This window comes from Oryzias melastigma, linkage group LG2 (genome assembly GCF_002922805.2).
Source record: "Oryzias melastigma strain HK-1 linkage group LG2, ASM292280v2, whole genome shotgun sequence".
Classification (NCBI taxonomy): domain Eukaryota; kingdom Metazoa; phylum Chordata; class Actinopteri; order Beloniformes; family Adrianichthyidae; genus Oryzias; species Oryzias melastigma.
This window is the reverse complement of record NC_050513.1, coordinates 20,797,275-20,820,475: the sequence shown is the minus strand read 5'-3', so window position 1 is coordinate 20,820,475 and position 23,201 is coordinate 20,797,275. Positions and strand designations below refer to the sequence as shown.

The 23,201-nt window shown below is 42.6% G+C and overlaps 1 protein-coding gene across 1 annotated transcript in view; it reads left to right on the top strand.

The window, feature by feature from the left end:
• LOC112145126 (RIPOR family member 3) overlaps positions 1–22,990 on the top strand; it is a gene marked incomplete at its 3' end in the record, with an annotated part of 31,227 nt that extends 8,237 nt beyond the window's left edge. The window contains 11 exon segments of the mRNA XM_036216303.1: positions 4,852–4,953; positions 9,684–9,839; positions 16,473–16,551; positions 16,639–16,662; positions 16,732–16,785; positions 16,910–17,059; positions 17,878–17,941; positions 18,023–18,066; positions 20,721–20,846; positions 22,169–22,314; positions 22,864–22,990. Coding sequence (XP_036072196.1) covers positions 4,853–4,953; positions 9,684–9,839; positions 16,473–16,551; positions 16,639–16,662; positions 16,732–16,785; positions 16,910–17,059; positions 17,878–17,941; positions 18,023–18,066; positions 20,721–20,846; positions 22,169–22,314; positions 22,864–22,990 — 1,071 coding nt within the window.
• Positions 22,991–23,201: the final 211 nt, after the last annotated feature.

The following is a 23,201-nucleotide window of genomic DNA, read 5'->3' as shown; positions in this document are numbered from 1 at the left end:
GTGTTAAATGAGTTTTATGTGTATTACCCCACACCTCAACACAATAAGTGAAATAAGGCAGAACAATTGAACAGTACAACATTCTTAAAACATGACAGGATAAGTAATAGTTAATCTTATTCAAAACAAATACAGCTTTAGCCACTTTACTTTTTATATATGATATATGTGGCTTCCAAGACATTTTTTGTCCAAGATTAACCTAAGAAATTTGTGCTCAGAAACGTTTTCAACTGTTACTCCATCAATCGATAGTTTTACGTCCTCCTGTTTTTTATTAGTAAAAACCATAAACTTTGTCTTTTCTAAATTCTGGGAAAGCTTATTATTAATAAACCAATATTTAAGTTTGACCATTTCTATTTCAATATTTTGTTTTAAGTTACCTAAATTTTTTCCTGAACAAAACATAGCTGTATCATCAGCAAATAGAGCAAGTCTCAATATGTTTGAGACTTCCGAAATATCATTAATATACAAAAGAAAAAGAATAGGACCCAGTATTGATCCTTGTGGGATACCACACTCAATGTTCATACATTTTGACGAACGACCAGTGAAATGTACATATTGTTGCCTTTTATGCAAATAGCTGGATAACCAGTTAAGAACCACTCCTCTGACCCCAAACAGATTTAACTTTGAAATCAAAATAGAATGATCAACAGTATCAAATGCCTTTTTGAAATCAATAAACAATCCTATTGTGTATTTCTTTTCATCAATTGCTGTTGTGATATCGTCCATTACTTTCATCATGGCCAAGGCCGTTGATCGGTTTGTCCTGAAGCCATATTGACAGTCTGTCACAAACAGGCAGACAGGTGGTTCCACGTGCAGCAGGTTTATTAATAGTCCACAGAATAAGCAGGATCAGACAGGCAGAGGTCATACACGGGCATGGGATTATCAGAGACGCTCAAGAAGAGGAGTCAGAGTCCAGGCGAGGGGCAGGGGCAGGCGGCAGGCAATCAGAGTAGCAGGGTCGGAGGCAGAAGATCAGGTCAGGAGTAAACGCTCAGAGTTGCAGGCAGGGTGGCACAAACAAAGCTTCGCAGGGAGTGGAGTGTGGAGCCAGACTATATGCTGAGGAGGTGATGAGGTGATGGGAAACAGCTGATGATGATGAGTCCAGGTGATGGCAGGTGTTGAGCTCAGAACTCTGGTGAGCGCTCCCTCTGGTGACTGGAGACGGTGGTAGCAGTTTGCTCCATGACACAGTCATTCAATAGCTTATTTTTTTCAATAAAAGAATTCAGTCTGAGAGTAAACAGCTTTTCTAATATTTTAGAGAATTGTGAAAGAAGTGATACTGGTCTATAGTTGTTGAAGGAATGTCTGTCACCTGTTTTATGAATAGGAATAACTTTAGCAGTTTTCATGGCTTCTGGGAAAATACCTGTTTTAAAGGAAAGATTAAAAATATAACATAGTGGCCTCACAATACAATCAATGGTCTTTTTTTATAATTTTCATATCAATACCGTCACTATTAATTGATGTTTTATTTTTAAATTTTTGGACCACAGAGAGTATCTCTGTTTCATCCACCTCAGATAGATACATCGACTGCATAATTTTACTTTCCCTTTTATGACTTTCTGTCAAATTTCCTTGAGCTTTTGTAATTTCGTTTGCTAACTTAGGGCCTATATTTACAAAAAAAGAGTTAAATTTATCGACCACTGTGTCCATATTTTTTATTATATTATGACCTTTTCTGAAATATTTTGGGAGGTCTACAGAACCTTTTTTATTTCCCATTACTTTGTTTAGAATATTCCACGTGGTTTTAATATTGCTCTTATTTTCAACTAAAATTTTATTATAGTATTCCTTTTTTGCTTTTCTCAAAATGTTCATTAGTTTATTTTTGTACACCTTGTATTGTTTTTCAGAAGCCTCTGTTCTAAACTTTAAGAAATTCTTGTAAAGTTTATTTTTCTTTTTACATGCATTCTGTAGGCCCCTTGTTATCCAAGGTTTTCTATTTGGTTTTTGTTTGTTCTGACATAACATTTTTGGACAGTGTTTATTATACAGGGCTAAATAACAACCAAGAAAGGAGCCATACGCACAATTGACATCATTCACATAAACATCTTTCCATTCTTGTTTTAACAGGTCACTTCTAGATGCATTAACTGCTTCTTCTGTTTCGCTTCTTCTACATCTAGGGTGGTTAAAGTTCCTTTTGGGGTCATTGATCATTAAATGTTGTAGATGATCGCTTGCATCATTTATTACTAAACCACTATTGATATTTTTGTCCAGTATATTTGTAAAAATATTATCAATTAATGTTCCAGTGGTTGTAGTAATTCTACTTGGTCTTGTTATCAATGGATACAGCCCTCTATCATACAATGCATCCAAAAAATCTGCAACAAGTGAGACAACAACTCAGTCCCTTCAAAGTCAAGACTCACTTTCAATATGCCTATTCTCAGCATGAAGAAAAAATAGAAAATGCTACATTAGAACAATTCACTAAACAGCTGGCTGATATTCAAAGACACTTAGCGGCCTTGATTGCCACCCAGTCCAACTCGAAATCTACTGCAACCAAACCCACATCTAGTTGTCACTCTGGTGAAGGTCAGAGGCTGGGCAAGCTACAAAGAAACACCGCGCTGAGACAGAAGTATCCACGCTTGCACTAATTGTTCCTGATTTCCAGTCCGAAACTCAGCCCCATGTATTAATCGGAAGGAACACTCTAGAACAACTCTACGACCAGCACTTGCACAGTGAACAAGCCAATTGAGAAGTCTGCAGATAGGAATAATACCATCTTTGATCAGCTTAGAGGCCGGGAATTGAGTTCTCATACACAATGTGAGACTGTGAGACAAATATAAACCAGAAGACAAATGGGAAAGATATGTTTACATTGTCCTCAGTCATGCTGGAGATCTTTGAGTATACACCATGAGGCCAGAAAAAGATGTCCACGCTCCACCGTGACCTCCCACTCCACTGTGGTTTTCTTCCTTCTAATACTAACCATGTTCCAGAGCTGTTTCTTGTTCGTCTGACAGTGACTAGCTGCCAGCAACAACTGGTTCCTGTAACAAATTTGCCACAACAAGGAAATTAAGATGATTGTGAATTGCCTCATGTTGTAAACCAGCCACCTGAGCACTTCACACTTTAACTCATTTTTCCTGTTGCTGCTGTACCTGCTGATTCTGCAGATCCAAAGCAAACGCCTCTGCGTCAAACCTTACCTGATCCAGGAGAGTGCTCTGCTGCTGCAGAAGCCACGCCACCGTCTCCACTGTTGAAATCATTCCAGAACACTTACCTCAAGTTGAAGAACCTCTTGTTGAGGAGGTGGAGTTCTGTGGACAAGAGGAGACATCTCCTGAATTGCCGTTAATCCATCTGTTCCAGATAACTGTTACTGTAGCGGAACCTAATGAAACTCTCCGTCGTTCGTCTACACTGCGACAGCCGCCTAGTCATCTCCATTATTCCACGTTTGGCAAACCTTTAGTCTCAGTGGCTCAGACATTGCTCAATGGTCGGGTATATGCCAACAGTGAAGGTCTTAGTTCTGCCTCAGTAGCTAACTAAAGCTCAGAATCATTCATACATGTTGTTTAGCATTCACACAGAGGTGCATGGTCTTGACCTTTCCGCTATCTTTAGGGTCCAGATGACTCCACCCACATATTGATGTGTCATTCCTTCCATAACAAATGTGGACAAAGGTGGACAGGACTTTATGTCTGCCATGGACAGTGAAACTCAAAAATCAAAGATAAAAAAAAGTTCAGCGCACTGTCTTGTGGGGTCCAGATGACCCCACTTTTAATGTAAACAAGCCAAGGAGAGTGGAAGGGTTAAAGGGGGAGGGTTTAACATGTGGGTGCCAAAACTTTTTTCAATGTATTCTCTTGTCCTTCCTGTTGCTCTTTTATTTGCTATGTGCCTTATATACCTCAGGTCACGTGACCACAGCCGACCAATGAGCTAGCTTTATAAGCTGCTAACCGGAAAGCAATCGTTAAAATGCAAGAGGAGAGCCAGATTATGTTTGCTACGAGGAGCAGACTACAATCCAAAACTGCTGCCAACGAACTGTGCATTTAGCAAATAAAGGGAATCGGCCACATGTTGATGGTGAGCTAACCCCCAACCTGAACAAACTCATCTATAGAAGCCTTCCGACGAACTTCCTCCATCCCTTTGCTCCGTCTGGCTGGTAGGAAGCTACTGTAACCAAAAGACTCTCGGATACATGTACATATCCTTCATATCCTTCCTGAATTTCCCTGAGGACTTCCAAAGGGATTAATAAAGTATTTTCTATTCTATTCTATTCAACCCAGAGCTCTGTCTCATTGAACTGTCACTCACTCCTTCACCGAACACTTGACTTTTGAACTGTTATTGGGTGGTACGGACTGTGTGTGAGTTTTTTCTTCATGCTGATCTGAAATCCCCAGATCAATCAACAGACATTTATTAAAAATTGAATTATTGTAAATATAATTAGTCTTTCAATCTGGACAACTGAATAGTGAAGCGCTGTAAATATTGGTGTTTTCTTGAATGTCTGTTTGTTCTGTTACATGTTTGTCTGTTTACAAATATAAGTACCAACCAAAAGCATTTCTTCCTGTCTCTGTCTCCTCTCTCCTTGAGCCGTACCTAAATCTTCTGAGCAAAAGTCTATAATGCTTAACATTTCATTTTGCTAAGTTTTGCGAAGGATTTAGGCAACATATACTGCATGCCACATGATTCCTGGTTTTGCTGGATGTGATGTCAGCAAGAGCTAGGTTTCTTTTTTGTAAATCTTCTAAAACAACAAATCATTTCTAATCTTTTTTTTGTTTGCAGGATGTCCGTGAAGCTGCGGTTCAACTCTCCATCACATGGAGGTTTGCTACACAGAAGCCGCTCCTTCACAGGAGGGTTCAGCTCTTGGACAGGTCAACAGTGGTGAGTCACAAAATATCAGCTGTAAGTCTAACAACTGTTGGTCGTGGTAAATGTTAAATCTTGTATACTTATATAGCACTTTACTGGCTTCTTAGAAGTTCCAAAGTGCTCAACAGTCAAAGACCCATTCACCCAGACACAACGCTGGCACTAACCTAAAACCACCCGGGGCAATGTGGGGTTCAGTGTCTTTTCCAAGGATACTTCGATACATTGGAGTGCAGACAGGGGCGGAGTCGGACAACTTTTCATTATAAATAACAAAGAAATAATTATAATAAAAATTTGTTGTTTAACAGAAATATTTCCCTGTATGAAAGTGTGAATAAAAGGCTAAATTGAACTTTTTATTTTAACATTCGAAAAAACATCATCATAAAAATAATATGGTCCTTGCCATCAGTACCTGATGCTGCAGGCCATAATAACTCCAGAATCTACAGGATAAGTCACCACATAACAAGTGAACTGTTTTCTGCAAACTTATTTGTTACTTTGTCACAGTCCATGGACATAAGATTTTATTTTTCTGTTGACATGAGCAAGTGGTCCTGACTGAGCATGCTCCAGCCTGTTTTTAACGAACTTCAGAATGGAGACGGTTCTCTGACATCACTTGGGAACAATAAAAGCTCAATGAGAATGTGTATGTCAGCTCAATATCTGGGTATCTATTTGTGAAAATGTTATATTGTGTCAGTATAAGGGCTGGGAATCTCAGAGTCACGATACGATACGATGCGATTCACGATACATGGCTCATGATACCGACAGTATTGTAAAATGATAAACATTGCAATAATCAATATGTTACCCTGGTAATTTATGATATATAAATATTTTAAACTCAAATGTATCTTTTTATTTTCTTCTAAATCTTTTTTTAGAATAATCTAAAACACAATATGTCACTTTTACACCCTCTCCAACATTAAAATAAAATTATCAATAAATACTAACATGTCTTTGCAATAATTGCAATAAGCCACGAGGGGGCCCAAGCCAGGGTCTCATTGTGCCGGTCCCAAGCCCGGATAAATACAGAGGGTTGTGTCAGGAAGGGCATCCGACGTAAAATCTTGCCAAATGAAATATGCGAATCAGACCTACGAAATCCATACCGGATCGGTCGAGGCCCGGGTTAACAACGACCGCCATCGGTGCTGTTCACCGACAGGGTGCCAGTGGAAATTGGACTACTGTTGGTGGAAGAAGGAGAGGAGGAAGGCGGGTTGGTAGGGAGAGAGAGAAGAGGAAAGTCACTAGTGTTGGACTGAGAGTTGGGACTTTGAATGTTGGAACTATGACAGGAAAGGGTAGAGAGTTAGTGGACACGATGCAGAGGAGAAGGGTAGACATACTGTGTGTCCAGGAGACCAGGTGGAAAGGTAGCAAGGCTAGAAGTTTAGGAGCAGGGTTCAAGTTGTTCTATTGTAATGGCTTTAGTTAAGTTGTGAAAATAGCATTTCTTTTAAGTAAACCCTGCTTTGCTTTTCGTTTGGGATAAACTGTCAGAGTGAGACACCTGTCATTTCAGTTAAGTTTCGTTTTTAAATTCAAGTTAGAGTGAGTGCTCTCACCATGTTGTCTTTTGTTTAATCGAGCACATTTTCACCGGAGATGCGGCTATGTTCGTGCTGAGTCAGCTCTGTGTGCGCGAGTGTTGTGATTCTTCCGTCTTTTTACAAATAATCATACAAGTAATTTTCAAAAGGAAGAGAAATTAAAGAAGCAACTTTCAATTCATCTTGGGAGTACTTGTATTTGTTCACTGGCTGTCTAGCAGCATGAAGTCACGTGCCGTGAGGACAGCACATCTATCATGGTGGAGATAGGAAGATAAATGGAGTAGGAGTTATCCTAAAGGAGGAGTTTGTTAGGAGTGTTGTGGAGGTAAAAAGAGTGTCAGATAGAGTGATGAGTCTGAAGATAGAAATGGAGGGTGTCATGTTCAATGTTGTCAGTGGGTATGCCCCACAGGTAGGATGTGAGCTGGAAGAGAAGGAGAAGTTCTGGTTGGATCTTGATGAAGTGATGATGAGCATCCCTGGAAATGAGAGAGTTGTCATTGGTGCAGATTTCAATGGTCATGTTGGTGCAGGAAACCGAGGTGATGAGGAGGTGATGGGCAGGTTTGGTATCCAGGAGAGGAATGTAGAAGGACAGATGGTGGTTGATTTTGCAAAAAAGATGGAAATGGCGATAGTGAATACATTCTTTGAGAAGAGACAGGAACATAGAGTGACCTATAAGAGTGGAGGTAGAAGCACACAGATAGACTACATCTTGTGTAGACGGTGTAATCTGAAGGAGATCAGTGACTGTAAAGTAGTGGTTGGTGAGAGTGTTTCCAGACAGCACAGGATGGTGGTGTGTAGAATGACTCTGGTGGTGAAGAAGATGAAGAAAGAGAGGGCAAAGGCAGAGAAGAGGACAAACTGGTGGAAGCTGAAAAAAGAAGATTGTTGCATGACTTTTAAGAAACAGTTGAAACAGGCTCTGGGTGGTCAGGAGGTACTCCCAGATGACTGGATAACTACAGCTAATGTGATCAGGGAGACAGGTAGGAGTGTACTTGGTGTGTCATCAGGAAAGAGAGTTGATAAGGAGACTTGGTGGTGGAATGAGGAGGTGCAGGAGTGTATACGGAGTAAGAGACTAGCTAAGAAGAAGTGGGACACTGAGAGGACTGAGGAGAGTAGACAGGAGTACAGGGAGATGCAGCGTAAGGTGAAAGTAGAGGTGTCAAAGGCCAAACAAAGAGCTTATGATGACTTGTACGCTAGGTTGGGTAGTAAGGAGGGAGAGACTGACCTGTACAGACTAGCAAGGCAGAGAGATCGAGATGGGAAGGACATGCAGCAGGTTAGGGTGATCAAGGATAGGAATGGTAATGTGGTGACAGGTGTCAGTGGTGTAATGGAAAGATGGAAAGAATACTTTGAAGAGTTGATGAATGAAGAGAATGAGAGAGAACAAAGAGTAGAAGAGGTGACGGTTGTGGAGCAGGAAGTAAGAAAGATTAGTAAAGGTGAAGTGAGAGGGGCTTTGAAGAGGATGAAGAGTGGAAAGGCTCTTGGTCCTGATGATATACCTGTGGAGGTATGGAAGTGTCTAGGAGAGATGGCAGTGGAGTTTTTGACCGGGTTGTTCAACAGGATCTTAGGTGGTGAGAAGATGCCTGAGGAATGGAGGAGAAGTGTGATGGTGCCCATTTTTAAGAATAAGGGAGATGTGCAGAGTTGTGGTAACTACAGAGGAATAAAGCTGATGAGCCATACAATGAAGGTGTGGGAAAGAGTAGTGGAAGCCAGACTAAGAGCAGAAGTGAACATTTGTGAGCAGCAGTATGGTTTCATGCCAAGAAAGAGCACTACAGATGCAACATTTGCTTTGAGGATGTTGATAGAGAAGTACAGAGAAGGTCAGAGAGAGCTCCACTGTGTCTTTGTAGATCTGGAGAAAGCTTATGACAGAGTGCCCAGAGAGGAACTATGGTATTGTATGAGGAAGTCTGGAGTGACAGAGAAGTATGTCCGAGCAGTGCAGGACATGTATGAGGGCTGTAAGACAGTGGTGAGGTGTGCTGTAGGGGTGACAGAGGAGTTCAAGGTGGAGGTGGGATTACATCAGGGATCAGCTCTGAGCCCCTTCCTGTTTGCAATGGTGATGGACAGACTGACGGATGAGGTTAGACAGGAATCACCATGGACTATGATGTTTGCAGATGATATTGTGATTTGTAGTGAGAGCAGGGAACAGGTGGAGGTGGAGTTAGAGAGGTGGAGGTTTGCCCTGGAAAGGAGAGGAATGAAGGTTAGCCGCAGTAAGACAGAGTACATGTGTGTGAATGAGAGGAACCAGAGTGGAAGAGTGAGGTTACAGGGAGAAGAGATAAAGAAGGTGGAGGAGTTTAAGTATTTAGGGTCAACAGTACAGAGTAATGGAGAGTGTGGAAAAGAAGTGAAGAGGAGAGTGCAAGCAGGTTGGAATGGGTGGAGAAAAGTGTCAGGTGTGATGTGTGACAGAAGAGTTTCAGCACAAATGAAAGGAAAGGTGTACAAGACTGTGGTGAGACCAGCCATGTTGTTTGGACTAGAAACAGTGGGACTGAAGAAAAGACAGGAAGCAGAGCTGGAGGTAGCAGAGATGAAGATGCTGAGGTTCTCTTTGGGAGTGACCAGGATGGATAGGATCAGGAATGAATACATCAGAGGGACAGCACATGTTAGAGGTTTTGGAGATAAAGTCAGAGAGGCCAGACTGAGATGGTTTGGACATGTTCAGAGGAGAGACAGTGAATATATTGGTAGAAGGATGCTGAGTCTAGAGCTGCAGGAAAGAGGTCTAGAGGAAGACCAAAGAGGAGGTTTATGGATGCAGTGAATGAAGACATGAAGGTGGCTGGTGTTAGAGTGGAGGATGCTGAAGACAGGCTTAGATGGAGGAAACTGATTCGCTGTGGCGACCCCTGAAGGGAAAAGCCCAAAGGAAAAGAAGATATAATAAAGATAAACATGAACTTGTGGTTTAAAATGTATCGACAAACACAGTTCCATCTATCCCTCCTCTTCTAAACCCACTTGGTTCTGCTTGTGGTTCTGTTAGTGGTTGCTGGAGCCTATCCCAGCTTCTGTCTGGGTGAAGGAAGGGTCCACCTTGGACAATTTAAACACTCTTGCTTTTGTGAAATAAAAGAGCAGACATTTAAAGTACATCTGTGTTTTTAGGTCGTCTCCTGTCCGTAACTCTCTTCGCTCCAGACCCACATCCAGAGACAAAAGTCCCAGGATGCACCTGTCCTCCCCCCGAGGATCAGGAGCCATCTGGTCCCTACAGCTTAAGCAGGTGGACGGGGTCTTTCAGGCACTCCGCAAAGGACTCAAGTAAGGCGTTAAAACAATTTCACTATCAGGGAAGGAAGTCCCACCAATGTGTCCATGTCAAATGTGTCATCAGCAGCAACAGTCAGCATGATGTCATCACAGCAAAGAGATGTCTGTAACGGTTGTTATCAGAGACATGTAGGAGATTAATGTCAAGTCTTGATCCAACAGACTAACATGTCTGCACATGGAAATACTACAGCTCAAATCTCCAAGTTTCAACAAATCTCTGACAGAATCTTTAATCTGCATTCACACCTATTCACACAGCAGAGGCATCCAGTTTCAATGCTAAGTCAGTGTACAAATGCAATCTGGTTTGAGAGTTGGGTCCAGTCTGGCCGGGTCATCTCCGCTGTTGCCCACAGCCGAAACTGCCATGATGCCTGCAGTTAACTACTCCCATTTTCTGTCCACACGATGTTATGTCCTCACCATGTTATGTCCTCATCCTCATGTTACGTCCTCACCATGTTATGCCCTCACCATGTTCTATAATAATAATAATAATAATAATACATTTAATTTAAAAGCGCCTTTCAGGCTCTCAAGGTCACTTTACAATACGACAGGTAAGAACACACATGTAAACCAAATAAGTTAAAAACTAAAGTGTAAGAGCATTAAACAGAAAACAGAAGATACTATAAATAAGCTTGTCTGAACAGGAAAGTTTTGAGTTGTGATTTGAAGGTCATTAGAGAGTCCAGGTTTCTGAGATCAGGGGGAAGAGAGTTCCAGAGTCTGGGGGCAGAGCAGCTGAAGGCTCTGCCACCCATGGTGCAGAGGCGAGGCAGGGGAACAGACAGGTAAAGGGACAATGAGGACCACAGGGAGCGGGACGGTGTGGGGATGTTGATTAGACGAGACAGGTATGGAGGGGAGAGGTTGTGGATGGCCTTGAAGGTGTGCAGAATGATTTTGAAGTTGATGCATGACTGGACTGGGAGCCAGTGCAGGTGCTGTAGAACAGGGGTGATGTGGTGGTTAAATGGGGTTCCAGAGATGATCCGAGCTGCAGCGTTTTGAACCAGTTGAAGTCTATGGATGGATTTCTTGGGGAGACCAAAGAGGAGGGAATTGCGGTAATCAAGGCGGCTGGTGACGAGGCTGTCGACCAGGATGGAGGCTGAGTGAGGGGTGAGGGAGGGACGGAGACAGTTGATGTTATGTAGGTGAAAAAATGAGGACCGGGTGATGTTGCTGATATGGGTCTAAAAGGACAGAGAGCTGTCGAGGACGACACCCAAACTTTTTACCTGTGATGATGAGCTGACTGGGGAATGGAGAGCAAAAGGGAGTTGAGTTTGGAGAGGGAGGATCTGGTGACAACAAGAAGGAGTTCAGTTTTATTGCTGTTGAGTTGGAGGTGATTTGAGGAAAACCAGGATTTAAGTTCGGAGAGACATGTTGTAAGAGAGGGAGGGGATGACACAAGAGGAGGGGTGTGTTGACAGGTAGAGTTGGGTGTCGTCGGCGTAGCACTGGAACTGAATATTACATTTCATGAAGATATTGCCGAGGGGTAGAAGATCAATGATTAAAAGGAGGGGGCCAAGGACAGCCTTGTGGCACTCCAGAGGTGACTGGGTAGGGCTGGGACAGGAAGGAGTGAAGCTGAACAAACTAAGTGCGACCAGACAGGTAGGATGTTAACCAGTCGAGGGAAGTGTGACAGATGCCGATGGAGAAGAGTCTTTCCAGGAGAACTGAGTGGGAGATTGTGTCAAAGGCCGAGCTGAGGTCAAGGAGGATGAGGATGGATAGGAGTCCGGAGTCAGCTCACTGCAGGTCATTGGTTATTTTAATTAGAGCAGTCTCAGTGCTATGGTGGGGGCGGAAACCGGACTGGAATATTTCATAGAGTGAGTTCTGGGAGAGATATGCTCGGAGTTGTTCGGCGACTACTTTCTCGAGGATCTTGGAGATGAAGGGAAGGTTGGAGATGGGGCGTAGGTTTTTAAGTTGTTAGGGTCGAGGTTGGGTTTCTTGAGGATGGGAGATATAGCAGCAGTTTTGAAAGCAGATGGTACTGTTCCAGTGGAGAGGGAGGCATGGATGGTGGCACAGATGAAAGGGAGTAGAGACGGGAGACAGGATTTGACGAGGGGTGTGGGGAGAGGGTCTAGTGAACATGTTGTGGGTTTTGAATTCTGGTTTTGAGATGGCAGAAGCACTGGGTAGTTGGAAAAAAGCCATAGGCGGTGGGTGAGGAATGAATTCTAGTTTGGGGAGGGGGATGAACATTGAGACTGATCATCTGGTGGATTTTAACAACTTTCTGGCTGAAAAATGAGGCCAAGGCCTCACAGGTGGTCGTGAACAGAAGGTGGGGGGGGGCAGTGAGTTAGGTGGTGACAAGGTTTTGTTAAACAGGTTGAATAAGATCTTGGAGTTGTCTTTATTTGAGTTAATTATTTGGGAGTAGTATGCTGATTTGTAGTTGGACAGATGAGCTTTGTAGAGATCAAGGTGGACAGCCAGACAGGTCTTCCTGTAGAGGCGCTCGAGTCGACGACCGTGAGCTTTGATAGAGCGCAGCTCAGGTGTAAACAAGGGAGAGGATTTAGAAAAGAGAACTGATCTTGTCTTGAGGGGGGCTTTGAAAAGGTTATGAAGGGCGGTGTGATAGTGCTCTGCCAGAAGGTCAGGTGGAGATGAGCAGTCAAGGGGGTCAAGGTTGGAGATGCTGGAAGAGAGGCTGGAGATGTCAATGTCCTTTGTATTGCGAAAATGAATGAGACGGGGAAGTTTAACTGGGGAGATTGGGAGGGCAGCTGTGAAAGAAACTAGGAAATGATCAGAAATATTGAGATCAGTGGCTGAACAGTTGGAGGGTGTCAGGCCAGAGCAGCGGATTAAGTCCAGGGTGTGGCCTTTTATATGGGTGGGGACGTTAGAATGCTGTAGAAAACCAAAACTGTCCAGGAGTAATGAGAAATCTTCAGTGAGGGGGAGGTTAATAATGTCTATGTGAATGTTAAAGTCCCCCAGCAGGATCACGTTGGGTGACAGAGCTGAAAGGGCAGTGAGGAGTGAGGAGAACTCAGGGAGAAAGTTAGAATTAGGCTTGGGGGACGATAGATTAATGCAATGACGGTGGGAATGGATCCGGGTAGTTGGGTCACAGTGGATTCCATTGATGAGAACGGGGGCAGAGAAACAGGCAGGACTTTCCACTTCACACGGTGAATTATCACGAGACCTCCCCCCCGAGAGCCGCGAGATTTTGAAAGATAAACAAAACCACCGGGAGTACAGGCGTTAAGATGAGAAAAGTCATTGGGGAGTTGCCAGATTTCTGTCAGCCACAGGAAATTCAGTTTTTTGTCGGAGAGGAGGTCGTGGAGGAGGTGTCCTTTGTCCGTGAGAGACCGGACATTGAGCAGGCCGAAGCTAACGGCGATCGGGCTGCATGACGAAGCAACGGAACAGACCGGAACAGACCGACCTGGCAACCTGTCCTCACCATGTTAGTTCCTCACCATGTTACGTCCTCGTCCTCATGTTATGTCCTCCCCATGTTCTGTCCTCACCAGGTACGTCCTCGTCCTCATGTTACATCCTCATCATGTTACGTCCTTACTATGTTCTGTCCTCATCATGTTACGTCCTCATCATGCTACTGTCGGGCCCCCACCGTTGCCAAATGGGGGGGTCCTAGCAAGTGAATGCAGACAAATTATAGATTCAGGACCAGGGGAAGAGCGCCACACAAGAACTAGGAAAGAAAAGGTTGTTAGTCTACTTATGATTTAATAAAACATGCAATTCACAGCAAGCCAAAGTTAAAATCAGAACAGGTAAAAGTCTTAAAAGTAAAAATTAGTAAAAGATAAAAAGCTAAAAGCTGTCAGAGGTGAACCCCATAAAATCTTGTACAAATAACTAAAAGAAAAGTGTCCATAAAAAGGCAAAGAAGACAGATCTTGCAGGCGGCCACAGTCCAGTCTTTATCCTCCCTTCACGTCTGTCATCCTGTCCTCAGAAGCGTGGCAGGTAGCTCCTCCAAACGTCTACTTGCAACATAAAGGTTCTGCCAGTATCCAAGGTTTTGAGGAGCAGACAGGACTGACTCTTTGCAGAGTGAGGGGGGCACTGTACAGGACAAGGGTACTCACACACTGACAGGGCTCCTCACCCTGCCGCTGCGTGTACGTCACAGTCCCTTGTCTCAGAGAGGACTCTGTCTCTGCTGCAACCCCTCCAGCCACAGCGAACCACTGGGTGACGTCGCCTCCTCCAGTCATTCAGCTGCCCCTTCTCTTCTCCTCGCTCCTCACTGCCGGTTCCAGCTTTATAGGCAGGGCTGTCACCTTACTAATTGAGCACCAGGTGTGTCCAATCTGGGATTCAGTCTCAGAGGTGAAACATACAACATAAAACCCAAACAAAAACATGCAAATACAACCACAAAAAAAAGAAAAATGTTTCACCTCACAACACTACGTCCTTACTATGTTCTGTCCTCGCCACGTTACGTCCTTAACATTTTACGTCTTCACCTTGTTATGTACTCACCATGTTACATCCTCTCCTTGTCACATCCTCATCATGTTACATCTTCATCATGTTACATCCTCTCCTTGTTACATCCTCATCACGTTACGTCCTCATCATGTTACATCCTCATCACGTTACGTCCTCATCATGTTACGTCCTCATCATGTCCCGATCAGGTTTTTGGGGGCCCGATCCGATTCCGAGTCATTCGATTTTGTGTATCTGGTGATACAGAGTCCCGATCCAATACTTTTGTAACACATTGAAGAAATCAAGAAATTAAATAAACAGATTTGTGTTTTTCCTTATTTAGATTTGATTAACATTCTTTTATCATTAAAAACTTAAATAGAACACTTCTGTGAAGTAGCTTTAATAAACAAGTAAAAATGGCAAATATAATCTAGAAAAAAAAACAAGAATTTTCTTGTCATATAAGTGATAATTAGTCACAGACAAAGTTAATTATGAATTAAGCTTTAACATCTTCAGAGTTATTGAACATTTTTAACCAAGTGTGATTCCTGTCCTCATTTAAAAATCTTAAAAGTAAATGATGACTTTGTTTTAGCATGAATTTGGGGAAGAATGTTCATGAATAGCGGATATCATTATTAGTTTTCATTTATTCGTTTTTTTCAAGATTATGTGCTTCTTCTTTAAGTTCTTAAGACATCACATTTTTTATTTTATTACCAGAGTATTTAACTTTCCTAACCTTTCTTTCTCTGTCAGAGAAATCAATCAGGCATATCAAAGAACAGCTTGTTAAATCACGGCTCTAGCATGTAGTAGTTAGCGCTGCTGTTTAGCCGTCAGTCTGTCAGCAGCACGAAGAGCTTCACATTGAAAAGAAACAGAAACTCTGTCTTTATAGATTGTTGTTTGTGTTAGGACAAACCAACAGAGACACTTGCTGTCAGTTTAAAGTGTTTTTAAAAGGGTTATTGATCCTGGAAATCTGAATCTGTGATCATCTAGCTAGCTTGACTGAATTGTTTACGTTAGCCTTCTGCTTGAGCTGCTGCCATTTTCTGCTGCGTTTTCCAGGAATAACATTTTGTGATGTTTTCATGACCTGCAGACTTCTAGTGGAGTATTTTTCCGGAATAATAAGATTTAAATATAAAGTGCTGATCATAATAAGAATAAATGAAATATCCGATCCTGATTGGACAACACAGTCCGATTTTGATTAAGTCATCAACCACGTGATCGGACCTGATTTCCGATCACATGATCGGATTGGGACATCCCTAGCCCTTACATAACAGTCGCCAGGCGGGCTCCGGCCACCCGCAGCCCCAGTGACTTAAGAAAATGGATGGAAGTTCAGGAAAGAAACGCTGGCATCTAATTAGTGTTCTACTAGCTGATTGAGTCGCTGAAAACATCACATAGTAACTCATATTTAATAAACAATAACTCAGATTTCATTAATAATGTGTTCTTTGATGTGCCAAAGATTATATAAGATCATATATATATATATGTATATAGTTTACTCTGAAAGGCTTAAGGAAATCATGGTATGATTCCATTATAGCAATACTACTGTACTCACCTGGAGCTACATTTGAATATACATTTCACTTCCTGGACTGCTGCTTCTCACTACATGACTGGCTTCTGTTGTCATTCAACCCAAAACAAAGAGTGGTATTATTTTTGAATGAAATGTTGAAATAAATCTGTCTATGAGAATTTCATGTCAATGTCTTTAATTGTTTATTTTTTCAAGTATTCAAAGTCCAAATCAGAACATTTTTCTCCCTCTTATGTGAAGCAGAATATTGTTCCATTACAAATACATCTGAAAAGGTAACAGTAATGCTTTGATGAAAACATATTAAAAATCTGTTTTTGACTTACATTCGTCAGTGACAGAACACTGGTGCTGACGGCTCCTCTGCAGGAACTTGTGGCTGCTGTGGCTGTAAAAATGTTCTCAATGCATCTGAATAAATAAATAAATGACATGTCAAGTTTGTTAATGCAGTTTTACATTTTATTTGATTAAATACATTTTTGAGAAGCCGACTGTACTGCACTCATGGGAACCTTTTGAGAGATAACTTTCTGCCGTCCAGAAGCTGCAGACTGTATTGCTGTTGTGCCTGATGTGTGCAGGGAGTATCTGGAAGTCCATCAGGCGGAGATGGAGCTGCTGTCTTCACAGCAGAGAGAGACCAAGAGGAATTCCAGGCTGGTAAGGAGAAAGAGGAAGTAACTGACATGACATACTATTTACTGTATAGTGACTGTAAATGAGGATGACATATTTTCTCTGTTTTAGGCCTTTCTCTATGAGTTGGAAAAGGTAATTTCTTAAATGTTTTTAAAATGGCTCTTTTATTTTGAAAGCCCCTTAGTTTTTCTGCTTTTACAGGAAATCCGGGCATTGGAGAGGTACATACGGCGGTTAGAATTTCACATCAGCAAGGTAAATTTTGTTTTCATCTCAACGTTTTTGCCGTTCCTGAGACTGAGACCACCAAGAGTCCTCCAGCACATCGTGTCTTCATTATGTGAACAATAAGTTGAAAGCTTTCTGGATTCGTCTGCAGGTGGAGGAGTTGTACGAAGCTTACTGCATCCAGTGGAGGCTGTGTCAGGGAGCACTCAACATGAAGAGAGCCTTCTCAATGTTGCCATCCACCAGAGCCTCCAGGGAGAGCCTGCTGGAGCTAGGCCGTAACCATAGAAACAGTCTGCAGGTGAGAGGCCAAACATCGACCACAGCAACAGGACCAGCTGGATGGTAGCCTGTCCTCATACCATCACTTGAGAAACTGAGCAAAGATCCTTGTTGATCAATGTGGGCTTTTCCAAAGACCTTTCATCTTCTGTCCTCAAATGTGAGGTTCAGGCATTCCCTGCAGATTACATCCTGAGCATACATGATCCTTCAACTGTTGGGGTAAAACAAGTGCTGCTGGTTTACAGGTGTCTTTGCTAAGCTGATGGAAAATAAAAAGGAGTCTGCATTTCATAGCATGCTGACAAATTGGAACCAGGAATCTTTCATGACTTTATATTATAGCAAGGCAGGACTGAGCTTCCAAATAACAGATTTTTCAACACATTTTACTGTTTAGGACTCAAAAAATCTATACACATTCACAGATAACTAGAGCAAACAGAGCAGATGTTCTGATGGAGTGAAAAACAAAGTCTCGCCAAATAACATACTTCAGTTCATAGTGAAATGCCAGCAAACAGCTGTTTGCTGCTGTGGTGTTTGTGTGAAAAGTGTGTGATGTGTGAAACATGAATCACTTTACATGTGTGCAACAGTCATGGAAAGTTCTGAATTTTTGAATTAAATTTACCAACACCTAAACCATAATAAAGCAACTTAACAACAAAAGAGGAAATATCTCAGCAAAAGGAAAGAAAAACAACCCTAACAGAAAGAACACAATTATTCATCCCCACATTAAAGGGTAACACAACAGAACAGTTGAGCCCCCCTCCGTCACTGAAGGAAGTTTTTCTTTCATTTTGAACTTATCCTCTTTGATTGTGTTGGTAGGACATGTCAGCCATAGAGGGGGAGTTGGAGATCCTCCTTGGGGAGCTGCACATTAAAATGAAGGGTGAGAACATTATTTCCTCCACGATGTCCCGGAGCAAATCCTCAGACTTCCATGATCTTCCAAACACATTTTCCCTTGCAGGTCTGATCGGATTCGCTCGCCTCTGCCCTGGAGACCAATACGAGGTAAGCTTCTGTGAAACACCACAGAAAGATGAAAACTGGAGGAAGGGACTCCATTTTTCTATGTAAGGTTAATAATAAATAGCCTGTAAAAAAAAGTCTTAAACTCTCTGTAAAGAAGTTTTGAATATTTCAACCAGACGTCGGTTAACCAAAATGGAACATGAACTGAAGATTTCTTCCTGAACTGAAGGATCAGAGCAGCTTTTGACTCTTTGATAAACTGTCAGGATTATCGTCAGATCACTTCTGGAATGAATATCCAGTAAATTTGGGTTTGTCCTGTTTCCTTGTTGTTCCAGTAACTGATATATCTTTTCACTGGTTTTGTTCTCCTTTCTGTAATTTCACTGCTGGAATAATTTTATTGTTGGTTAAGAAACAATCAGACCACAGAGTCAGACTTGTCCAAAAAAGTTACACGTTTAACCCTCGTGCTCCCTTATGGGGTCCAGATGACCCCACCCTTACATTGAGGTGTTAGCCCTTCCATGACAAAGGTGGACAAAACTTAATGTCTGTCATTGGATTCAAAATCATTGAAAAAAAAGTTCAGTGTGGTCCAGATGACCCCACTTTTAATGTAAACAAACCAAGGAGAGCGGAAGGGTTAACATCAGGTCTGTGGCCTTGTGGTAGAGTGTCCGCCCTGAGATTGGAAGGTTGTGGGTTCAAATCCTGGCCGAGTCATACCAAAGACTGTAAAAATGGGACCCAGTGCCTCCCTGCTTGGCACTCAGCACTAAGGAGTTGGACTGGGGGGTTAAACCACCATGGGTCAAATTGCGGAGAACAAATTTCACACACCTAGGTGCATGACAAATAGTGGGACTTTAACTTTAATCAGGACTGCTACTTTTGCTAGCAGGAAGAATTACAAAACTGGTTTAGCGATAGATAGATGTTACAATGAGGGGATTTCTGTAATCTCAGTTTATGGAGATTTGTTCATACAATAGTGATCTCTGGGAAAATGTTGGTCTCATCTTTGGAACGTTAGTGTCCACACACACCGCTGTGAGGTCATCAGTCCTCTACACCAGTGTTTTCCAACCCTGGTCCTCGGGGCACACTGTCCTGCATGTTTTCCATGTTGCCCTGCTAATGCACACCTGATTCAGCTCATCATCAGGCTCAGCAGAAGCCTGAAAATGACGGTCATCAAAGGCAGGTGTGTTTGAGAAAGGTTGGATTAAAAAAATGCTGGACAGTGTGCCTTGAGGACCAGTGTTGGGAAACACTGCTCTACACAATCAGTGAAGCCAGCAGTCGTGGCAGAGGGTCCATCATCTCTTTGATCTTTGTTCTGTGAGTTTACAGCTTTAATGTTGTAAGGAATAAAACAACTAAAGATGATGAATCACTCAATGACATTATAAAAAAGAGGAGCAGAAGTGGATGATCTCTCGTGTGGATCTCTCGTGTTTGGCTCTTGCCGAGGACAGACGCACTTTTTTTCTCTCCTCCCCTCCTGTGTTCCTCCCAAGGCTTCTGTTTGTCTCCCTGTGAGCTGCTGTTTTTTGCTCTCGACTACTCTTCTGCTTTTTGAACTCTGAAAATGGATCTGATCCACTGGTCTTTTAATGCGATCGACAAAATTTAAAACATACCGCTTCTACAGAGTGTGAAAGGTAGCTGTGTGTGGAGACGATAACTGCTGCTCATCCCTCCTTGACCTCGGCATTCCTGCAATCTCCCTCCCCTCCCAAGCGTAGTCTGGATGTGTGCTCCTGGAAGCAGCTAAAGGACTATTGCAAAGGTGTCCCCCCCCCTCCGCCCATCCTACCCACCAAACCTCATGTATTGTGTCTTCGAATGTATTGTGCTTCTTTGTTATGGTGTATTTTTTTGCTTGTATCTAAACATTGTACACAGTGTTGAGATATGACCTTTTTTTTGCCACCCATTAAACCCCTCCCCTCCCCCTCGTGGCCTTCTTCTCCCAAGCTAATAAGGGGCGCCGCTCAGTGGACGCTTCCGCAGGGAACCTTGAACTGTCTGTTTACTTCTCTCTGTTTGTCTTGTTCTTGGTTGTACTGAAAAACAATGAATTTCCCCCCAGGGGATTAATAAAGTATCTTGATTGATTGATTGATTGATTGATGAGGTCAGAGGTGAAGATTTGTGTTCAACAGTTTAGTTTCATGCAGAGAAAGAGAACCAGAGATGAAATATCTGCTTTGAGGCATTTCTGCAGAAGAACCGAGATGATCAGAAGGATCTGCATTGTGTCTTTGTAGATCTAAAGAGAGTCTATGACAGGATTTAGAGAGAGCAGTTGTGGTTTAGATGAAGAACTCTGGAGTGATAGAGAAGAAGGTTGGAGAAGTTCAGGACATGGATGAGGGCTGTTGGACGGTGGGGAGATGTTCTGTAGGAGTGAAGGAGGAGCTGAAGGTGGAAACAAACCGATGGAGATGGACAGACAGACTGACTGGTGAGGTCAGCTGGAGTTAGGTGGAGTATCTGTGTGTAAATGAGAAAAACTGAAGAGGATGGTGAGGAGGATGGTGAAACACCAAGCAAACACCTCACCGCCATCCTGCAGCCATCTTTATTAAATCTTAATTCAAATCTAGCATAAGTATTTTTTCTTTCTTGATTGAAATTACATTAATGTTTTACATCATGCTATTTTCTGGTGGTGTCCCACTCAGGTGGTGGTGCGTCTGGGCCGGCAGAGATGGAGGATTCGGGGGAAGATCGTGTCAGACGACTCTCAGTGCTGGGACCAAGAGGAAACCGTCTTCCTCCCACACATACACCACAATTTTGAGATCAAGGTCAGAAGATAAAATCAAATCCACAGTTACACACACTAAAACACTCGCATTGAGTATTTACACATGTGCACATGTATTTTCTCAAGCACACACATCCATAAACGCGTTAAAACACACAGCCTACACATGTGTGGACGCACATGCATACATGCTTGAACACAAACTCATGGCCCCCCACATATCTCCATGCTCACAATGACACACATGCACACTCCACACACACACAAATTTCTCCAGTATCTCTAAACATACATATGAACATTTTCTATGTTGTGAGACTTAATACTTTTGTTAGGGAACAGTTTTCTGAAAATTCCAGTCTTTTTACTTCTCTATAAATCGGTTGGTTCTCCAGTTCCTTTCTGAGTCCCTGGTATTTCTCCAGTTTCTCATGTTCTTCTTGATGTTGCCATCACATGGTACTGCCACATCCACCACACGTTCTTTATCCACCACTATAATGTCTGGTTGGTTTTCCATTACCATCCTGTCTGTCTGGATCTGGAAGTCCACCAGGATCTTTGCCCTCTCATTCTCTACCACTTTCTACCGTAGGTTGAAGCCACCTTCAACGATGATATTATCAGTTACATAAAAATGTTTAAGGTCTAGAATGCGTCTACTCAGGCCTGAGATTAGTGCTTTGTTTTTAGCCCTTTCATTATAACTATGTACGCAAACCAAAAATGTCACACAATGCAGGCCCCTGCTCTGTGGGCAGAGCTTGAGAAGTGTGTGCTTCAAGGTTCTGCTCTGTGGCCTCATTGCTGTAGAGCGGGCCCTGTGCTGCCCTGTTTTGGGGTGGCGCTGCAGTGATGACCCTGTGGTCAGGCTGGGCCTCAGAATGAACGGATAAGGCTGTTCCTGCAAAGCAGTACAAAGAAAGACTCTTTATTTAGAGCTGCAGTTCAGTTTTGATATTAGGGTTATATTGGGGGAACTGGGTTGGTGGAGGGAGGATTCTGAGGAAGGAAGAGTGCCCTTTTTGTTTGAATGTCCTGTTAATTTTCTTGTTTGTTTTTAAACACTTCACTTTTTAGGAGAATTTTGTTTCTTTTCTGTAAAGCACTTCATACTTCACCATGAATGAAAAGCACTTAAACAAATAAACTTTGAAGGTGAAAGTTTAAACGTGTTGATGTATGTTACACAAATCAATGCAAAAAAAGGCAGCAAAGAAATCCCTTGTATTACAACGCTTCTTGCAGTTTCTTTTCCTGTCCAGTTTTGATCGTCTTTTCTAAGTTTAAGGTCTTAAGTCACAAATGAAAGCTGCATGTGTGTTTTTTGTCCGCACTCGTGTGTTAAATCATATCTTTCAGGTGACTGAAGCAAAGGGTTTAGGTTGGCTGCTGGTTGGGACGGTGACATGTGCAAGTGCAGACTTCTTCATGGCAAAACCACAACTGATGTTGGTGGACATCACAGAACTGGGAACCATCAAGCTGCAGCTGGAGGTTGTGTGGAGGTACAGTCACAACACCAGAGCTGAAATCAGTGAAATAATGTCCATGACTACCTCTATGTTCTGCAGAGTTCGGGGTTTGGAAACACATTAGTAAAAGGAGAGCGAGGGCAGGACAGTAAACCAGGGAAACTGTTAACCCCAGAATGATATCCAGTGCCACTTCCCCCAGTCCATGCAGCTGGAGGAAGTGGCACTGGAGAGGGAAATCTGGGTATCTTTGCTTAGACTGGTGCCCCCAAACCCGGATCCGGATGAGTGGAAGACAATGGATGGAACTCTACGGTGTCCAGTTCGGCAAGCACTACAGAGGACATTTTAGGTCTTGAATAAAAACACTGACTCTCTGTTTTGAACTGAGTTTGTGTCGACTTCAGCGTTTTTTAGACTCAAATCATCACTGCTGAATCGGGAAAGTCCCAATCTCCCCATTTAAATTTAGAAAACAATTTACAAAATGTTTGTGTGATTAATGTCTGAAGGAATGTGTATTTATTTGTGTGCATGTGTGCGTCTCTGCATGTCTATGTGTGTGTGGCTGTACCCCTGTAGTCCGTTTGATAGTGCAGAGCGGTTCAGGCCTCTGTCCATCAGTAAAGCATCAGTTTCCAGCAGAAAGAGCTCGATCTACAGCTGGACGCCCCCGAGCACTCCTTCCTTCACAGAGAAATATTTCATGGTGAGTGTTCTCAGACAAACACAAGCATTGTTAACAAGAATAAAGGGAACACTTCGAAGACTCATCCTATACCTGAATGAATGAAATATTCTTTGTTAACCATCATAGTATCCTAGGGGTGTTTACATTAAAAGTGGGGTCATCTGGACCCACAAGACAACGCGCTGAACTTTTTTTTTTTCAAAGATTTTTTTATCTTTATTGCTGTCCG